At 45.3% G+C, this 21206-nt stretch overlaps 1 protein-coding gene across 7 annotated transcripts in view; it reads left to right on the top strand.

Annotated features, from left to right (window-relative positions):
• The window catches only part of LOC106826678 (scavenger receptor cysteine-rich domain-containing protein DMBT1-like), a 117305-nt gene that overhangs the window by 82938 nt on the left and 13161 nt on the right, over nucleotides 1-21206 (top strand). Inside the window, exons 42-58 of one of the 7 annotated variants that reach the window (XM_070481535.1) lie at nucleotides 419-572; nucleotides 1364-1581; nucleotides 2203-2538; nucleotides 4153-4203; nucleotides 5050-5088; nucleotides 6873-6902; nucleotides 9928-9963; nucleotides 10450-10764; nucleotides 12026-12055; nucleotides 14935-14973; nucleotides 15477-15509; nucleotides 16709-16741; nucleotides 16905-16943; nucleotides 17134-17172; nucleotides 17650-17688; nucleotides 19640-19678; nucleotides 20501-20539. In XM_070481535.1, coding sequence (XP_070337636.1) covers nucleotides 419-572; nucleotides 1364-1581; nucleotides 2203-2538; nucleotides 4153-4203; nucleotides 5050-5088; nucleotides 6873-6902; nucleotides 9928-9963; nucleotides 10450-10764; nucleotides 12026-12055; nucleotides 14935-14973; nucleotides 15477-15509; nucleotides 16709-16741; nucleotides 16905-16943; nucleotides 17134-17172; nucleotides 17650-17688; nucleotides 19640-19678; nucleotides 20501-20539 — 1509 coding nt within the window. The remainder of the gene's footprint in view (nucleotides 1-418; nucleotides 573-1363; nucleotides 1582-2202; nucleotides 2539-4152; nucleotides 4204-5049; nucleotides 5089-6872; nucleotides 6903-9927; nucleotides 9964-10449; nucleotides 10765-12025; nucleotides 12056-14934; nucleotides 14974-15476; nucleotides 15510-16708; nucleotides 16742-16904; nucleotides 16944-17133; nucleotides 17173-17649; nucleotides 17689-19639; nucleotides 19679-20500; nucleotides 20540-21206) is intronic. The other 6 variants (XM_070481547.1, XM_070481544.1, XM_070481538.1 and 3 more) reach the window with 6 other exon arrangements.

Raw genomic sequence — 21206 nt, 5'->3', positions numbered from 1 at the left:
GGGATGCTTTAAGTAATCTTGGTCTTGATTTCAGCCAGGGTCTGTGGATAATAAAACGGAGGAAATTCTAGTCCATGCTGTTTTGTCGCATCGCTGCGTTGTCTTCACATCCCTTTCATTAAAACGTGTGCTCACACCTGTCTGTGCACATGGGTTCATAAAGCCCTGGTATGTCACCATCATTTCCCTTCACAATAACCCCATAAGCTTGATAGGCACATGTAACGATCTTGTCTGGTAATGAACAGAATTGGAAACTCAGAGGAGTCTCCAAAGCTGACTTTGTCAGTTACCAGCCAAAGCAGCCCCAGAACAAGGTCTTCCTTCTGCCCTCACTCCATCCCCTCTTGACCCTTCCAAAAACACCAGCAGAGGCCAATGCACCCTTCTCATGGGGTTTCTTCATTGTTTCTTGCAGATGAAAATTTCCACTGTGGTGGTTTGCTCACAAATCATTCAGGCTCCTTCTCCAGTCCTTGGTACCCTAAAAAATACCCCACAAATGTGGTGTGTGCCTGGGACATACAAGTGGATATCAGGGCTCATGTCAAACTTACATTTGCAGTGGTGAAGTAAGTAAATACTGCCTACATTTACTATCCTCTTCACTTGATTACAGACACCAGGAATACTGCCTGCTCCCTCACCTCCATGAAAAGAAAAACACCCAACTTCCATATTCAATTCTCAAAAGTGATTTTTCTTCAAAAGTAGTATTGATCAAAATTTTAAATACATGGATTTTTTACCCCAGCAATTCCAGTTCTGGGAATTTAGTCCACAGATAAAGGCTCCTGTGCACCGAGGACAATCAGGGCAGCATTCTTATAGTAGCAATAGGTTGGAAATAATCTAGCTGCCCATCAGTGTGGGATCAGATATGCAGATTTTGGTACACTCATATATTGTTGTCCCACATCTAAGGTGTATTGTTATGGAATGATCTACAAGAAAACCATGGACAGTAGTAGAGTCGCTGCCATTTGTGCGTAGACCATCCCCGGAAAGGAGCAGTTCATTGTAGCTGCTTCTGGGAAGGGGAATGAAGTGAGGGGCACTAGTCAGGCGTGGGAGAAAAATTTTACTTTTCACCAAATACTTGCCAGTACCACTTAAATTGTATTCCTTGTACTTATAATACATATTCAAAAAGTACAATTGAATGAAAATTTTAAAAATTAAAAGATTTTTAGAAACAGGATACGTACTGCCTGTGTCAACGGGGTGATCATTTCCTCTGACCTGTGTGAAGAGATGTAGGTTTCAGACAGCTTTTCCAGAACCCTTCCTGAACCCATCTGGGCAGTGCTCACTGGGAAAAAGCCCCAGGGGATTGAGTCTGAATGATATCCTTACTTCACAGGATGGAAAATTTCTATGGCTGTCCGTACGACTTCATTGAAATCTTTGATGGGTCACAAAGTGAATCTTCTTCTCTGGGAAGGTTCTGTTCTGGTGCAATGCCAATATTTACCTCCTCGTCAAATCGCTTAACGGTGGTCTTCCACAGCGACGCTATCATCACCAACATCGGCTTTCATGCATCCTATGAGTCTCTCATGCAAGACGAGAACGGCACTGGTAGGTCCTTCAGTCATTTTAGCCCCTGTCTCTGCTTGGTATTGAGGGCGAGGTTGGATGGCCCACTCCATGCCTGGACACTAGGGACTTGAAAGTGGTTCCCCCCTCCTCAGTTTACCCCCAAGATCTGACTGGAGAAAGTGGTCAGATGTGGAGTCACGCGTGCACATGCATCTTCTCATATTAGCGCACATCACATGCTCTGGGAAAGGGTTAGCTGATGCTCTCTTTGAGCCTGTTTCATTCAAAACGCATGCGTAGTGTCTTTTCATCTGCCTGGAGAACGCTGTTCCCCACCAAGAGCAGCAGTATCCAGTGTTCACGTGCTTGGGGCTTCCCACTCCACACAGGGCTTTCAGGGGCCTCCTTTGGCCTCTGTGAAGTAGACAGTCCTTTCCAGGGAAAAAGCTTTAAAAAACACCCCCTGAAAATCACACTGACGTGAGAGATCAAACCCAAAGTCCCTTTGCAGTCACTTTAACCCACAGTAGTTCCCTCCCTCGTGGGAGAGTGGAGCTTTGAGAGCTGGTCGGCTCAGAAGAGATGCCCATGTCTTCCGCGACAGCTGCAGAAAAGGGGTCGCCCCCAGCGCAGTGAGTCGGGCATGTCTGTGTTTCCCAGATGTGGCGCTCAGGCTGACCAACGGCAGCCACCGGTGTGAGGGCCGCGTGGAGCTGCACTACAACGGCAGCTGGGGGACCGTGTGTGACGACAGCTGGGACCTGCACGATGCCCAGGTGGTATGCAGGCAGCTGGCCTGTGGCAGGGCTGTGTCGGCCCCCGGGCAGGCACATTTCAACCGAGGCCTGGGCCCCATTGCTCTGGACGATGTGGAGTGTGTGGGGACTGAAGTCAGACTGTGGCAATGCCTGCACAGTGGCTGGTTCTCTCACAACTGTGGCCACCACGAAGATGCCGGTGTCATCTGCTCAGGTGGGCCTGATGCTGAGGCAGCAGGTGGGTGAAATGACATTCCAGCTCTGAGTCTTCTGCAGTAGGGAAGTCCTGGACAGGCCATGTGTCACTGTTTTCCAAGCTTCAGCCTTCAGATGGCCCTGCACCATCCCTGTCATACCCACCTCCCACCCACCTACCACCCACCTACCACCCACCTACCAACCACCTACCAACCACCTACCACCCACCTACCACCCATCTACCAACCACCTACCACCCACCTACCAACCACATACCACCCACCCCCCCACCCACCTACCACCCACCTACCACCCACCTACCACTCACCTACTACCTACCACCCACCTACCACCCACCTACTACCCACATTATAATTTTAATCCTTTCCTTTACATCGACTCTCTTTTCTCACTTAAATGAACTCATTTTACAAGGAAACTTTCCATCACCACCATAAATGGAGAGCCAGGATCACTTGCCATAAATAGGCAGTAGATAAAAGTAAACATGCAATATCACAAAGTTAAAATGTTTAAAAATTAAAATATATGGTGAACTGTCTAATGAATTCATGCCCATGCATATCTGAAAATATTCTTAATCAGAATGGAACTAAATGTAAATTTTTAAATTTCAATGCAATAAATATGTAACCCTTAAAATAGAAGTTGCACCATGGCAAATTCTCTCACACCCCACCAGTGATGAGTCATGCCTTTGGGAACTATCTTTTTGGTTCAACCCCCTCGTTTCACAGGTAACACAGAGATCTTGCTGAAAGTCACAGAGTTGGGAGCACAGGTGCTAGCCCAAGGCTCCTATTCCTCAGCATTATCCCTGCTGAGTTTCTGCAAACAAATTCAGTAGTTGGAGTCAAAGCCCCCATTTATCTCTCCATCCGTCTAGGTTTGGCTGGAAAGAGGCAAACTGGCTTATCAGCTAGACATGGCAGCAATGACCTGAGATAGGATGAAAGGGAAGGCAGGGGTGGAGGTACTGGAAGGTTCTGAGAGAAGAGGAGAGAAGTCAAGGGGCAGAATCAATGTTCTGAGCAAATCAGGAGTGAAGCCACATGCCTAGTGTGACATCAGAGGATAGGGCCGGGGGCCTAAAGAGCAAGGAGGTTTGGAACCAGGGCCCTGGCCAGAGCTGTGGCGGGGGTGGGTCAGAGGTGACAGGGAAGGTCACAAAGCAGCAGCTCAGAGTTCTCTGTCATCCCAGCCTTTCGGCTCCCTCCTGGTGCTGAAGTTGCAGGTGTATGTCCTTGAGATAAATGCGGTTCTGCCCTTTACAACCTGACAGTTACTCTGGGAGGCAACACCCACACACCCAGGAAGAATTACAAAACCAACCCAACTGGCAAGATAGGTGCTCCACACGAGCAGACCATCACTGTGGCCACAGTTTGCCCAAAAAACACAAAATGACATTGCAGTGTCTGTCAGCAGGACAGAAATGAACCCGGAGACCCAGGACATCTGGAGCTTGTAACCATGGCAACTCAGGGCCATCTCAGATGCCCAGAGTAGGTGAAGTTTCTCCCCAAAACAAGACATGCACTTTTCTGTTTCAAATAAGCAAGTGGACCCCTTGGGTTTAAGAAGAATGAAAGGACGTGATGTACCCTCACCTTTTGACTTGCGTTTCTCGTAGCCTCCCTGCCTTACTCAACACCGTCCGCTGCTGTGAGTCACCCAGCTTCAGGTAACTTCAGTTGTTCTTAATTGATTAACTGTCACTTGCCTTGGCAAAGTCACCTTGGACAGTAGGATAGTGGTTTAGGAGTCAAATGTCCTGGATTCATCACTTTCCAGCTGTGGGGCCTTGAAGAAATCCCCAAAACACTTCATGCCTCCATTTCCTCCTCTGGACAAGGATGAGGAGGAGGACAGCAGCATTTGTCTCCTAAGGCCGCAGTGGGATTCAGTGGCTCTCCGTGCGGAGGAGCTGGGGCAGTGCTTGCCGTGTGGGTCACGCTATTTACGTGTCAGCCGTAGTTTTCTCGCCGCACCTGTTCTGAGCACTGCAGAGATGCATCTCTGTGTGCTGCTTTCTTCCCAACAGAACTGTAAAAGGAGCTGAAAGCATGTCTTGCTAGCCTTTCTCTGCCTTTGTGATCGGCCCAATAGTTGTCACATTTCAAATCAGGTCAGCTGCTTTCCCATGCAGTGTCTTTAAGACTAAAATACAACACTCATGGAGGAGTTGGAAAAGAAAGGCCCCAAACCTTCAAAGGAAGCACCAGAGTGAGTTATACTGAACAGCAGTGATGCCCAAGAATGCTTTCTTGACTTTAAACTATATCTGTTTACAACAAAATCTAGCAACCACCGTGCTTTGATTTTCTTGAGCCTGTATCAGCTGGCTCTTGTGCCCTGCGCACACACCAGATGGGTGATGGAAGGAGTAACCCCCACAGAAAAAGGACTGGGAAAGGGGGTCAATTTAGAATCAGAAACTGTAGATAATCCACAAGGTGGAGAGCCCACCGACAGGTAACTCGGAGTTAAATGTGTTTGACATTTAAGACATTTTTCTGTCTGTCCTTAGCATCGTTTCCAGAGCCCACAAAGCTGCCCACATCAACAGGTAATCTTTTCTTCTCTCTTCAATTGCCTTCCTTTCACAGAGTTTTAGCTCAGAAAAGTTCCAGCCTTATTGTGGGAGGAAGTGTCCCTGTGGAAACACACCCCTCCGCAGGCTCAGGCTAGCCATCCGAAAGCCTGTGGCTGGAGAAAGGGCCATAATGTCCAGGTTCACCTGGAAAATCTGTGGTTGGAAAGTGAGAAGAAAGAAGCTGTGAGATGCAAGAATGGCTTTTGGGGACGAGTTTGGAAGCTGGCACTTAGGAATGCTGAGGGTAGCCTCTGAGCCCAAATCTCCACCCCTTCCCACTGTGAGCTCACCCTGGCTGTGTTCAGAGCATATCCTCTACTCCCTTTCGTAACACTGCCCTTTGAGCATGGGGGTCAGCCTGTAATGACTGCTCTTTACACTCCCCAGAGCATCTTCACATATGCGGTTGCACCTGATCCTGGGAACAACATAGACGGGAATTACCATTGTTGTCACTGGAGCAAGGTGTGCAAAGGCACGCAGAGAATCTTACACACACATGCACACACACACACCCTCCACTTAGTGTGTGCATGACAGCTTCTCATGAAAATTCAACAAACCCCGTGCATGCCAGAAACCAAGACTTCACAACACGTAGTGAAAGAGAAGGAGGCAGCTATGCAGTGATGCAGGTGTCTGGGCCAGCTGGCTAAGGAGCACAATCGTTCCTTAACCAATTGTACCCACAAAAAAACCACTGAATAATACCCAAGGCAAAAATAACTGAAATGAATGACACAAAGTGAAAGGAAGGGGTAGATTTCTTATTACCGATTATCAGTGCACAATTTCCAGGAAATACTGGCTCTTCTGGTGGCCTTTCTGGATGAACCTTGATGGAGGTCATTGTTTAGAACGTCCACCAAGGTCTGGGCCTGCAGCTGGTGAATGCGTCAAACAGGTGTGCGGACTGAGTGGAAGTCTACCACACCCACACCTGGGGCACGGTGTGTGATGACACCAGGCCATAGAAGATGCCCACAGGGTCTGTAGGCAGCTTGGCTGTGGCCTGGCTGTGTCTGCCCTCCCAGGGGACAGCTTCAGCCCTGGGTCAGGCAGCCTCATCCTGGACGATGTCAACTCACCTGGAAGCCAGTCCTCCCTGGGGCAGTGTCTTCATGGCAGCTGGTTCACCCACAACTGTGTGCACACAGGGACGCTGGTGTCATCTGCTCAGTGAGCTCAAGTGTCTTCTGGGCCACTCATGGAGCTCCCCAGGCCAAACCTGGAATTTACAGAGAGAGTCTGGAAATACATCTGTGCCTTAAACCTTCCCCCATGTCTGGAACAGCAAATTTCTGTTCTAACTCCGAAAAATATGCTAGCTGTTTAATATATGGGAGGGCGCCATTCATCTTGAATGTCCACAAAGGTAAATTAATTGTAAAATAAAGGAAATAATGGTGCTTTTCTCACGAAGTTGTTGGGAGAATTAAATGAGGCATTCCAAATAGAGCACTTAGTCAAGCATATAACACACCATAAACACACAAAAATGTTAGCTATTTTGTTGTTTGTGGTGGTATTTTAGTTACTAAGGCAAATTCTGTCAGAATCACTACCTCAAAGTTTTAGCCAGGTGATACAATCCACACCCGGCTGTAAAAACCCAGAGGGGACAGTCCTAGATGTTTAAGAACAGTTGTTTACCAGCATTGTTGAGTCCCATTTAAACTGAGACAATGACCTTTGAGCCACCCCAGCATCCTGCTTTCTATTATTAAACCGCTCTCATGTTTCCTCCATCTTTGCAGATTCTGCAGCCGCTGTACATCCAGGAGTCTGTGAGTTCACATCCACTTTATCCGGGTATTGGTGACTAGCCATCTAGTGCAGGGGTCCCACGCTGGGTCTCCCTTTCCAGCCTTAACTTTCCTTGACGGTGTTCTGAGTTCAGACCTTTCCACCCTCCCAGATGACCCAGAGAATTTCCCATTCCCATGAGGCCCGGCTCTGCACCCAGAGGAGCAGCTGCTCTGGGTGTTCACAGGCCGATGTGTCATCCCTCCTGCATGTGAGATCTGCATTTCAGCAGGCCTCGGAGACACCAGTTCTTGACCCACAGTGATGGTTCGTGCAACAGAGGCCGTAGCAGGCCAGAGAGGGTGGGAGGTTCTGGGGGCAGGTGGGCCTTGTGGCGGGAGATACTCTTCTGCCTGCAGCCCACCTGGGACTCAAGATGCTGCAGCTGAGCTCTGTGGTTCTGACAAGGTGCCCCAGGCCTGTGGGGCCTTATCTTCACACTCCCGACATCAATTTTTTTTTCTTTTACTTTCTTATTCTTAATCAGAATAATGTGTACACATTTATGAGCTGCTGTCACATTTTAAAGGATAACTATTTTATAGAGATCGAGTGGGGTTGTTTAAAAGCAAACTCATGCATGTGACTGAGATGGTTTTTGAGAGGAGTATGAAATTTCACTGTACTTGTTTGCAGTGTACTTATGAGTACTTTTTTTTTTTCTTACATGTATAGTTTCTTCAGCTCTGGGGAAACAGCCACATGTTTTCCATCCAATAGGTACTTTTTCCGGTTCTTATATTTTGTAACTATTTTTCTTAGGCTGGGTTCCCCACATCTGTGGCCAACAGAAATATAGCCAATATTATTCTCATGGTCCTGGCGCTGTATAGAATAAGAGTTGTACTCGTTAGAGTCAAGCAGGTGATGTGGTGGATTCTCCTCATGTAGGGACCTTTTCAAGAAGAGCCAGGTCACCCACCCACCCTCAGTAGCATCATTGCAAGGCCTGTATTGAGGTCCTGATGCACAGAGCGCTCTTGTGGACCCTTCTCAAAGGAGACCCCCTGAACCAGCCCCAATCTCTGGGACTCAGAAGCTGAGAATTGACTTCATCTTCTTTTGGTTCAGAGGTCGCTCTGACTTGGTCAATTCCTTCCCCTCTTGCAGCAGCGACGCCATCTCTTCTGCTCGCTTTTCCAGCCCCCAACCACCTCCATCACCCCCAATAAATGCATTACAATTTTTAATTCAAGGAAAGTTAAATTAATTCTATCCTGAGAATTTTATAGTATTCTTGGAAAGAGTTGGGTTAAAAATGCAAAGTCTAAACTCCAAGCATTCAGCTGAATTGTTTTGAATTTTTAGAGCAATGATATGAGAAATGACACCTAAAAAAGAATGAAAGCAGAAGGTTGTTTTTAAGTGTCTTTTCTACAAAGCCAGCTCGCAGCACGTATCCCCATAAAGAAACTGCCCAGTTTTAGGAAAAACATTGTAGAGTTTGTGCTAAATTTCAGATACACAAAGCAGTCCTCTCATTTCCTCTGCATCTATAATCTCCCAGGGGATATATGCTGCCTGAATGGTAAACTGCAAACTAGGGTAGAGGCCTCTGACTGGAACGCTGTCTTGTTCAAGAATAGAGGGAACCTTCTAAGCCATCTTGGCTCTTGGCTCCTGCAGATCTGCCCATGGTGAGGCTGGTTGATGGGAGGAGCAGGTGTGAAGGCCGCGTGGAGATCCACCACAACGGCACCTGGGGAACTGTGTGCGACGACCTCTGGGACATGCCTGCTGCCCACATGGTGTGCCAGCAGCTGGGCTGTGGGGTGGCCCTGGTGGCCCCAGGGAGCAGCCTGTTTGGTGACAGCTCTGGCCCCATCTTCCTGGATGATGTGCAGTGCACAGGCAGTGAGACCAGCCTGGGGCAGTGCCACCACCGGGGCCTGTCTGTCCACAACTGTGGGCACCACGAGGATGCCGGGGTCGTCTGCTCGGGTACACAAATTCTCCCAAGGCTGGGTTTCCCCCACAAGCAGCAGAGCCATAGCTGCCAGGCAGGTCAAACCTGAAAGGCTTGGGGTTCCAGGTCAGGTGAACAACTTGTCCTAGTTTGCCTGGAATTTTCCCAGTTTTAGCCTGAAAGTCCCTGTCTCAGGAACCCCTCAGATCCAGACAACCCAGGGTGTTGATCACACAAGTGTCAAGTGTGCCAATGTCACAGCTTGGCCCTAAGAAGGGAAGAGATCCTATGGGCAAAATCATACATAGGAAGCAGGAAGTTGTGTCCCTGCTCTGGGACAATTTTTAATTTCCAGGAATGATTTTTCTCTGCGTGTCAATCTCATCAGTTTCTCATGAAGCTATTTCTCAGGGAGTTCTATATATGAATACCCTCCTGATTTGTTGATTGCCATAGTTGGGTCTTTCTTGTCATTAGGGGCAATTTTTATGCAACTGTCCAAAAAGCTGAATGAATATTTAAGAACTCTGTTTTGTTATCCTTTGTTACTAAATGATGTACTCAATAAACATCTGCAACCCCCACCCGACTGGCAAGTCTCTCCACAGCCCAGAGCCACTCCCTCCCTCCTCAGTGGGTGGGGTGGAGATGAAGTTCCTGTGGGATGAAGATGAAGACGGGGTGAGGACATTTCTATCCCACTCTATTGTTCGATAGTCTTTTAATCTGAAGGGTGAGTGTTTGGACAACTCTGAATTAAAATGGCATCAAACCCTCGTCTGTCCCATTTTGTAGCCTCAGATCTCCTGAGTGGCTGTTGGTGGCTCCTCCCTGGAAAAGCTCAGATAGATGCTTCCAATTAGCGTCAATAAGCCAGGGTCTCACCTAGACAAGGGAAAGGTAGTTCAGAGATGCTACCTAGTTTGGGCTCAGTCTTTAGGAAAGCTGATCTGCCTCTGACGGTGCTGCATTTGCGAGAATGTCCTGAACCACCATGCTGGCAAAAATGTGGATTCATGTGCCCACTCAGCTTGTGCCCCATGAGTGTTTTGTAAGTGTTCCCCTCCACTAACATGAATGCCTTGGCTTTTCTCTTTTAGGTCCTGAAGCTGCCCCAGCATCAGCTCCTACAGTTGGTAATCCTCTTATTGTTTCTTTCATAGCTTCCTGGTCACTGAATCTCTCTAGTGGATTCTCTGGTTGCAGCCAGTAATGTCAGTCCCCATCCAGATTCATGCCTCGCCCAGGGCTGAAAAAACACAGGGCTGATATGGAGCGAGAGGTTACCAGCAGAGCTGGCCACTTGTCTAGTCTCTGCTTCTCTAAAACTTTTTTAACTTTGAATCTGGGCCAAGGAACAAGTTTGAACTAAAGAAAATAATGGAAAGTTGAGTTTGATGCAATCCCACGCTGTTAGTTAGCCATTTGATGACTCAGCTCCAAAATAGATTTTTACCCTTATCCTTGCAATGATCATATTTCATATCCAAAGATGGGAATTATGGAACGGAATATTTGAAATCAGAAATAGCCTGGAAAAGCCAGTCACTGCCTTTGTGAGCACTAATTTGCTCTTCTGGCAAGCTGATCACATTCCAATAAAACCCCTGAGTTTTCCCCAGACTTGCCCGTCATCAGGTTGGTGGACGGGATGAGCCGCTGTGAAGGGCGCATCGAAGTATACCACAATGGCACGTGGGGGACGGTGTGTGACGACCTCTGGGACATCAACGCTGCCCACGTGGTGTGCCGGCTGCTGGACTGCGGAGAGGGCATTGGTGCCCTGGGGAATGGCCACTTTGTGGAGGGTGTGGGGAGCATCCTCCTGGACAATGTGCAGTGCCAGGGCAACGAGACCACGCTAGGCCACTGCCGGCATCTAGGCTTGTTCATGCACAACTGTGGCCACAGTGAGGATGCCGGGGTCATTTGCTCAGGTACTCACTCTTTGTTTCTCCTGAGGCTGCTAGAGCCCCTCTTGGTGGGGGACCTGGAAATGCACATAAGGAAGCTTGGGTCCAGTTCCAGTCCTCCAAACACATGCTCTGGTCTGTTCTCAGGGTTGGTTCCAGGAGGCCTCTTGGTCTTTCTTAGCCTTTCTTAATTTCCTGACCTACCCAATGCTTGAGCCAACATCCATGAGTTCACTTTAGAGCCCTCAGTCTCTGCCAGCTTCAAGGAACTACTGGATCCCCTCTGTTATCCACCTACTGGGGTAAACTGCACTTCCAAGACTTTTGCTTAAAATTTTCTGTTTTGAGCTTTAAAGCTGACTTTGTAGCACTGCTTTGGGAATTCCATGAACAAAACCCAGCTCCTCTCATCTACACCCTTGGTGAAAGCTTCAACACCATTTCCTTTTGGCCTCGACTGTTTAAGATAGTTTCCCTTTCTTCTTTTCTTAATTCATCCCATTTTTGTATTATCTAAGGCTGCCAGAAAAGTAGAACAGAAAAGGAAATCAGATGAAATGAAAATGTCCACTGCCCAGCTTATCTTAACTTTATGGAACAAAAACTAGGATCATAGGATTTAGTTAACCCATCCATTTGTTTGACAGATATTTATTGAGCACTTTAGGTGCACCAGACAATTCTAGCGAAGATGTAGTAATGAGCACAAGAGACCACAATCCTGCCCTCGTGAGGCTTACATTCCAGGGCAAGTGTTCAGGATCATCTGAGTTTCAACCCTGATAGATCATTAGCAAAAGTAAATGAACGTTGAGTTAGGAGTCAGAATATGCTTTATCATGTTAAGGAACCACTGTCGTTTAACATTCGGACAATTTAGTGCTGGGTTACAAACTAGTTTGGTGAGGGTGAGAAATCAATGGTACAAACCTAAAGTCTGGATTAGGAAAATTTGGGGTATTTTAATTCTCTAGAAAGTATTTCCTCTTCATTGCATCTGTGAAACAGGCTTTCCGACCCATCTTGGGAGATTATACTGTTCTCACAACTGGTGAACATTTCTCACCTCCTGCCTTCGTGCTTCCCTGTCTCTATTTCAGTCTCATCCAAGAAATATTTCTTATTTTGAATTTCACATTTCAGAAGTCATTTTGCATCTAACTTTAGTATATCTGGGGTATAAAATTTTTTAATAAAAATGTATTTTCTAGATTTCTCATTTGTGGGTGGGATTTTTACTTTAATTTTATCTTATTTCGGTTTCAATTTTGTTTTACAATTTCAGCATCAGCCACAGAAATGACCACTTTACCTGGTAATGTTATTTTCTTTCTTGCTTTGTGACTCATCTATGTATTGCCTTGCATACAGTTAGGGTTGAATATATTCCTTGAATGAAATGGTAAATTGAACAGATAGTAATTGCGCACCTTCCGTACTTAGGACACAGTATGTCCAGTTTGCTCCCTCCCTCCTGGGTGCAACAGCAGGTCTCTGAAATCAAGTTATAGTCACACGAGCTTAATTCATATTCTCATCAGGGTTCACACATTTGGGTATTCAGTGAGTTAATATTTTGTAACAGTCACAGAACTTCAGGTATCTCAAGCAAAACTCTTTCACTAATCTGCATTTTCAGAAACTAGTAGAGTACACATCTCCCACGTGTGTTTCACAGTGGAGTCCTCCACTCCATTGGTAAGCAAATTTTAAAAAAGAATTTGTGTGGACAAATAAGTTGGGGAAATACCATATCCATCTCTTGAAGTTTCATGGTCTTTTAGCACATTAAAGTCTCTGACAAGTCCTGCAGTAAGGGATCTTTTGTTAACTTGTCTTAACCCAATGTTTCTCAAACTTCCTTGACCACTGAGACCTTCTGAGTGAAAATGTAGCGTCACAGGATTTAGAGCCAGAGAACCTGGAATTATGTTCTGGCTCCAGACTTAACCAATAGGGTGACAACGGGCAAGTCCCCTTTCTTCTCAGAGCCTCGGTTTCCTCATCTGTAGAACAGGAGGATGAAAATAGTCGCCTGAGAGTTTGTCCTGGGGACTGAGTGGCATACACATGTGCAAGCACAAAGTGATGGCAGCTTGGTAGCCACATTCCTGAGGGACGCATGTGCTGCCACCTGCCCAGACCTGCCTGGCTCTGTAATGTAAGCAACTCACATGTCCTTTGTGCACTCCCCTCTCCTGGACACTCTGGAGATCATCTTAGGACTTGAGTTGGTCAATATATGGCTAAGTAAGTCAGAGAAATACTATCTTAACTCAACTCAAGTCGACTCGACTCAAGTTTTCTCTGAACTGGAAACAGTTATGAAAGTAGCCCATGGTCCATATTTCCAAAATCTCAGAGCCCTCCACCAGGCTTAGTAGAAACTGACCTCTAAGGAAAAGGAGACAATGAAACAAACTTCCCTCTTTGTGGTTGGATTGTGAGAATCCGCCTCCAGCTCTTTTAGGAAAGGACGAGTTTGATATGGCACCATCCAGTGTAACATTTTTCCAAGAGCTGGAAAAAACCTTAGAGATTGTTCTAGACATGAAGCCACAAGCGGGCAGCCCATGGGCCAGTTTTGACCCATGGATGGGTTTTGATTCAGACAAGAGAGTTTTGCCTAGGTGACGTTCAATTTTTTTTTAATTTCACATTTTAAAAATGAGAGATTTCATATAAAAGTCCAGATTTCAAGTTTCGACGGAAAAACCAAAGGATGGGAAATACTAGCATGAATTTTGGCAGGGCACCAACTGTCTAGAGTTGATCAGGGAAGGGCTCCCCTTTATTTGGGCATGTACTGTCTGGTTTCCTCGTGGCCCATGCCAACTAGTTCTGGGCCTGGGGGCATCTCCATTTGGCTGCTTGGTGCTTCTCAAACTTTAATGTGCATATAAGTCACCTGGAGATCTTGTTAAAATGCAGGTTCTGATTCAGGAAGTCTGGGGTGGGTCCTGAGAGTCTCATTTCTAACAAAGTGGTGCAGATGCTGCTGGTCCATGGACTGCCCTTCAGATGCAGCAGCTGAAGCTCAGAGATGCAAAGGGACTTGTCCAAGCTCACATGCTTGGTTACCCAAAGAGCAGAGTCTAGAACCCGGGTCTCTTGGGTCCCAGACCCATGTACCAACTTCCCCATTATTTGTTCTCTTAGCTTAATGAAACACAGAATAAGAAATCAAATAGGAACAGAACATAATCAAATATGAACATGGCTGGGGCATAATTTGAAAACAGTGATTTTTTTAAAACTTCTTTACCAACAAACTTGATTGACATGAATGGTATTTAATTACAATTTTCTTTAATTTGTAGGAACTGTTTGACAGTTCCTACCTCAGTTTCAGCCACAGAGTTGGTCCTTACACCCTATTACAAGTTTTCTCTTGATTTGTCCTCTTCGTACCTATCTAAGGGGTATTGCTGTGTTGAAGTCCTACCTAGATAGTACAATTTTACTGTTTGTCCAGGAATCACTTGGCTGAATTAATCCCTTGGAAAATTGACTAGAAGCCAGCAATAGATGAGGAGGGCCTCTACGCAGCCAAGTTGAGGTCCCAACATTCAAGCCCAAGTAAAGCATTGAATACACACGGGCATGTTCCACCGAGCCTGTTGTTCTTACTTTCTATGCACTCATAACAATTGGCCGTCTAGTCTCCCTACTGACTGTGTATTATGAGAGACTACAGATTGGGGAGGGGGTGAGGAACTGGGAGGGGTAGACCTCATACAAAAGCCACATATACAATGGCAGGAAATGCTAACAGATAGTCTGACAGCTGCAGAAGTGTTCAGAAACCCATTAAATGTCACCACACTTTCTAAATGTGGTGACATGGAGCAAAAATGCCCACTGACCTCAATATCCTTTGAGACCCCTCTCTATGACAACCCTGAACAAAAACGTTTTTTTCCTAATGAGCTTGAATCATGGAGGTTAAAATATTATCAATAGCTTTTGTTTAAAAGGACAGGGAAGTGTTTCATTTCAAGAAAGTTTTAATTTATAACATTCACATGTTTTTAATTTGGGTACTTTACCTTTTACTCAGGAGGGTGGGAAATAACTAGTCCTCACACTTGAATTTTCCAACAAGGAAGCCTGATAGATGAGATCATAGGAAAGGCAGAACTATGTATAATCAGAAAATAAATACTGACTGTCCTGTTTATGTGTCATATTCAGGCATGATTTCCACTTTGGCAGAAGTGACTCCTTCACCCGGTAATGCCCTCTGCTGACTGCAAATGTAGGCAAATGGGACAACAAGATCACCTCTGTCATGCCACCAGGGCCAAGACTAGACAGCTTTGGGGATGGTGTGCTGTCAGATTGTCATTGTCCATGAGCAGAGCACCTAGTCTGTGCCAGACCTCGTGCCAAGCAGGAGGTAGTGTGGGGGCAGTGAGGAAGATAGAGAGGGGATCTCCCTGGCCAGGTCGGACCACCAGTCGTAGGTTCTCATAGCATCACACATCTCTCCTTCATTGTTCTTGTCACAACTGCAGTTTTACAGAGCAGGAACCATATCTGATTTGTTGGTTGTTTTGCTCTAGCATCTAGCACCGCGCCTGCCACAGAGTAGATGAATGAATCAAGATTTGATTAAGTAAAGGAAGTGTATGGTTTCTACACCCCAGGAACAGAGAAAAGAAAACAAGTTAACTATAAGACAATTATTTTTGCCATTTGCCAGGTTTTGACCAATTGCCTTTTCTTATTTCCAGAATCTTTGAGTATTGCTGTAGCCACTTCAACAGGTAATTTTGATGTTATTTTGGGTTCCATTCATCTTGCTTGCTATAAATGTTTTTATTTGATTTTTCAATGAGCTCATTAAACAACTATTTATGCCCTGAGCAAATGTTTAGATTGTTTAGAGTTTTTAAGTATGCTTGTATTGACCTGACTCACAAAAGCAACCTCTAGGTCCCCTGATGGTGAGTGAATTCTAGGCAACCCAGCTAAATGCATGGGCCAAGGGCAAAATTAGTTCAGCCAGTTCAGCCAAACATAAGCAATGAGTCATTCACTGGACTGACTGACAGTCTAACCATCCATGGGGAGAGTTTCTCCTGGAGACCAACCACCATGTGGGTGCTGCCAGAATGGTGGAGTGTCAAGCTATGGCTTTTACTGACCCTCCCTGACATTCAACCAGTATTCAGTGAGGATGGCTCTGTGCTGAGGCGGTAAGGGATGCAGAGTGGATCAAGGTAATACGTAGCTCTCCTCTTGTACCATAGATTTTGAGTGACGCTGGTTGGAATTATCCAAGGAGTTCCTGATATTACTCAGGTTCAAGAACTCTACAAATAGAGTATTGGAGGTTTATTTTAGGGGAGAGGACAGTAAAGAGGGTGCTCTCCCCTACTCTAGGTGCTGAAGCAATCAAGAAATCAAATATGAGAGTCAACACCAAAATATGGCCTTTATTACTGATAAAGCTAGGTTGGAGGACAATGCTAAGTACAAGAGAAAAATGGACTTGCCATTCTCTCTTTTCCCTCAGTCTAGATCTTGGGACAGCCCACCTAGGGAAAGTTCCAGTCTGCAGAGCTCACCCTTTCCTGGGTCAGCGCCTCCCATCCATTTGAGGAAAGGAGGGAGGGCCAGGGAAAGCATGTCCCCCATTTACAGAATCCTTGTTAGATGGGCCCCATACAGTGGGGAAACTTGGACCAATGAGTGTTGCCCTTTGGCTAGGTAATCTCCACCTCCAAGGGGAGAAGTGAAGGGTGGGCAAGAGGAGTGAAGACCCGAGGAGCAGAAGGGCAGCCTGGAGGCAATGGAGGATCTGGAGATACCCTGCCATATCCCCAGTTGGGAAAGCAGGAAGACAGGACAAGGCAGTCACCCTGATCTATGATGGCCAGCTTCATGTCTCCTGTGTCTTATAGAAACATGTGTGTCTGATATGGCTGTCTTATTGCTGCCTTGTTATTTTGTTCATCTGCAGCTTCAATCTCAACTGCTGTGACCTCCATACCAGGTAAAACACTGTCTACTGTCCCATTAAGTGCCTCTTCTTGGAGGTCCACTTATCGGTCTAGGCTGTTCCATGAAAATGTTGTCCCCAACACAGCCTCAGTAAAAACAGAAACCGAGGAGTCCTCTTCACTGGCATTGAAGTTTCTTCTTCTCTTTTTCTGTAGATATCTCTCCAACCTCAGCAGAGGCAATCTCTCCATCTGGTAAAGGTTCTCTTATTGTCCTGTCTAAATTAATGAGACCAGCTTCTCACTTGTCATGTTCTATTTAGAAAATGAGCCTACTCCATGACCATTTTGACTACAAAGTAAACCTCAGTAAGAAGACACATGGAAGTATCCTTTCTCTCATTTTCTCATTTTTAAGTGCCCTATTTTCTTTGCTCATACACAGGTGTATCTTCAACCTCAGCAGAAGTGGACACCCCCCCCGGTAATGTTTTCTGCCTGTCACATTTCTTAGGTTAAATATAATCAACTCTCCTTCTTTCTGTTGGACGAATGAACATATGTACTGAATAATTTGTCTATGGTATAAGCCCCAATGTAAACAGAAGTCCCAGCATCCTTTCACAGAATTTAAGGTTCACGTTCTCTTTATTCATCCATAGACACAGGACTGGTCCCTCCACTAGGAACACCTTCTGCGTGTAGCGCTAGTCTTAATCAGATGTGCCCAAGGGAGGTGCGGGCTGGGGGCCCACACTTCCACCTGCTTGGCTCTGTGTGTTACATTTCAGGTGATGTTTTGACTCATCTAGCCCACCCAGTGCACGTGCTGGAGAACTGGGTTGTGCTAGTCTTGGTTCTATCCATTTGCTCTTCCATTTTCTACCACACGGCTGTTCAAACCACAACATTCCATTCTCCTTTTAGCTGACATTTGAGTTTGGTCCTTCTTTGTTTGCAGATACAATTCTCACTTCAGGCGAAGAGCCTTCTTCACCAGGTATGCTCTCTGCTCCTTGCAGTAATCCCGATTAGCAACTTTCTGAGAAATTCCCGGCCCAGCAAGAATTTACACACCGAGAGTAAACATTTCCTGTTTCCCCAGGAGAGGTCAAGGTAGAAGAGAGAAGAGGAGAGGTCAGGGAGGCCAGCTCAGCCCTCCTGAGTCAACTCCAGGGAAGCTCCAGGCTACTCCCCCAGGAGTGGCTGTGATTCTGAACACAGTGAAGGCAGATGTGGGCACAGGATAAATAGGATAAAATAGCATCAAATGTCAACCCTGGAGGATACCTTAGACATGACCTACACCCACAATTCTCAGATATTAATGTGCAAGCGAACAGCCTGGAGAACTTGTTAAAAAGCAGATTTGGATTCAGGGGCTCCAGGAGGAGCCTGAATTCTGCATTTCCCACAAGCTCCCATGTGATGACCACGCTGCTAGTCATGGGCCACATTTGAGGAGTAAGGCACTAAACCACTGCCCTTGTTTTGTAGGAAAATGAGGCCCAGAGAAAGAGGACAATTGCTTAAGGTCACTGTCTTAGTCAGCTAGGGCTGACATAACAAAATACCAAAGATTGTGTGACTTCAACAACAGAAATTTATTTTCTCACAGTTCTGGAGACTGGAAGTCCAAGATCAAGGTGCCAGTAGGATCAGTGGTGAGGGCTCTTCCCTTGATTTGGAGACGGCCACCTTCTCATTGTGTGCTCACAGGGCCTTTCCTTAGTGTGTGTACACTAGTAAAGAGAGAGAAAGAGAGCGCCCTGGTGTCTCTTCTTATAAGGATACTAATCCTATCGGATCGGAGCCCTCCCTTATGACCTCAGGCCCCATCTCCAAAAACAGCCACATTGGGGGTTAGGGCTTCAATACGCGAATTTTGAGGGGGCACAATTCAGTCCATAATAGTCACAGAGCTGGAGCAAGGCAAAGTTGGGGCTCTTGGCTCCTGTCCAAGGTCCTTTCTACTCTCAGGCTTTGCTGACGAGTCTACCTGTGTGACTCCTTCAAACCCATCTGACAATGATCCCTTCAGTAACAAGGCCTTTGCTTTCTTCTATTTCATTTATTTTCTTTGTTTTCAAGTCCTGATTATTTTGAAGATGTGTGGGGTCAAACTCAGTGAAACCAAAGTTTAGGACATTCTTTCCACTTACATTTAGTTATTGTTTTCCTCTCTCCCTCCCTCCCTATCTCCCTTCCTCCCTTCATCCCTCATTCCTCACTTCCTTCTTTCCCTGCCCCACCATGACTCCACTTTTGGCAGAAGATTTCTTGTCCTGTACTTCCTGTTGGCTCTTGACATTGCACAAGGCAAGCTTTTCTTTGTAGCCCTGGTTGATGGTAACACACATATTGTGTGGCACTCACACATTTTACTTCCTTTAGGAAAGCACGACAACTAAAATCACTTCCTGCCTCTTGGAGTGTGAGGACGGATGTGATGGCCATTAAACCATTATCTTCCTTCCCACTGATCCCTGATTCACTCCATCGAGCCCAGAGTGAATGTGACTCCCACATCTTATGCTCCTGACAAGCAGAGTGGTGCAGAAAGAGTGTATACCTTGGGGGCCTCACAGGTTTGAACTGTGGATACCTGGGCATGTTACACAAGCCCTCCCAGTCTCTGCTTCTCCATCTCTAAAATAGTGATAGTATTTACCTGGCCCAGTTGTAAGGATTAGAGATGTAAATTATATGACACATTGTAGATGCCCAAAATGGGAATTGTTGTTAATCTACCTTGCGAAAAGCCAACTTCTCATTCACAATTTTACCCCTGAATATGTAACTCCACACAATAAATAAGCAGGGTTGATTCTGCTATAGGCAGCTTATGGAACAATCTTGTTTTCGTAAACTTATAGTCTACAGCATAAAATTTCAGTGAAGTCAAATTTTAAGCCTTTCTTTTAACTGGGAAAAACATTTTTTTTTGGCAGCCACAGATCTGATTTCAACAAAAGTGACACCATCACCTGGTAATGATCATATCCTGTTGCCAGATTACAGTAGTTTAATTTTGCAGTAATTTATACAACCATACTCAATCATAAAGGTCGTTGTTACTTTTCCCACTTGCTTCCCTCTATACATTATCTTATGGAATTAGACCTCTCAGGTATGATCTTGCTCTTCTCTAGAAAATATTTCTGAGGAATCTGACTTGATTTTCTTCATTTCATTCTCAGCCCCTATAAAAATTTTTCCTATAAAATCTAATGCTTTCATATTCTTCCTTTGAAAAATTCAGCGTATGTGTAAAGCTTCTTTATTGACCATTTAATAAATTATTTTATTTTTGGAGAATAAACAGGACACAACACCACTTGTTACATTTTGATGCCAAGAAAACAAAACTTAACAAACAGTATTTCTGCACCCAAACCAAAGTAGAGACTTAAACAAAAGCATTAATGTCTAAAATTAGAGAAAACGGAGCTGGCCCCGTGGCCAAGTGGTTAAGTTCGCGCGCTCTGCTTCGGTGGCCCAGGGTTTCGTTGGTTCGGATCCTGAGCACAGACATGGCACTGCTCATCAGGCCACGGTGAGGTGGCATCCCACATGCCACAACTAGAAGGACCCACAACTAAAATATACAACTATGTACTGGGGGGATTTGGGGAGAAAAAGCAGAAAGAAAAAAGAAGATTGGCAACAGTTGTTAGCTCAGGTGCCAATCTTTAAAAAAATAAATAAAATAGAATAAATTAGAGAAAAGGTTTGATTCTTTTTCAGCTTTGAATATAAATATGTGACTTTGAGGGTTCAGATTTTTTAAGGTCAGTTTTTCTGTTTTACAGTTACCATTTCAGTCCGTGAGGAAATGGTCCCTTTACCTGGTAATTTTTCTTTCTAAGCACTAAAATTATCATATTGTTATTAATACTGTTAGGATCATATTTCTTCTTCATTCAAATTCCCTACTGTTTACAGAAAACTTCTAAGAGTTTATAGGTATATATGTGCAGACACAGATGTGTGTGCACACCACACACACCTTTGTGGGTAGGAAGCCTCAAATTCACCTTCCAAGACCTCACTCTGAAGATATTTGCCTTTGTTCACAGTTTAAACAAGCATGGTTACCTTGCTTCCAGTGTCACAGCAACAAATTAGATGAGGAGATAGAAACCATCCTAGACCAGGATGTTGCAGTCGTGAGAAGCTGAAGCCAGCGGTGTTTATTAACGTTCACTAAGCATCTTCCATGTGCCAACCAGTGCAGGAAATTGAAAAACAGTCACAAGTGACCAATTTATGTGAAGACAAATCGTTTTACACACATCTGTGGGTGTGGCACCACCAACATAATATTGGTTTTATTTTTTTTTTACTATTTTTACTTCTTAAGTCACCTTTTTTGAAGTATAATTATATACAATAAATTGCACAGATCTATGAGTTTTGTCTAATGTATACAACTGTGTGACCACCACCACGATCAGGATAGAAAGCATTTCCATCACCCCAGAAAGTTCGCTCATGCCTGTTTGTAGTAAATCCCTC

Source organism: Equus asinus, chromosome 2 (assembly GCF_041296235.1).
Source record: "Equus asinus isolate D_3611 breed Donkey chromosome 2, EquAss-T2T_v2, whole genome shotgun sequence".
NCBI classification, from domain to species: domain Eukaryota; kingdom Metazoa; phylum Chordata; class Mammalia; order Perissodactyla; family Equidae; genus Equus; species Equus asinus.
The sequence above is the reverse complement of the archived record's forward strand: the minus strand, read 5'-3'. Positions and strand labels throughout refer to the sequence as shown.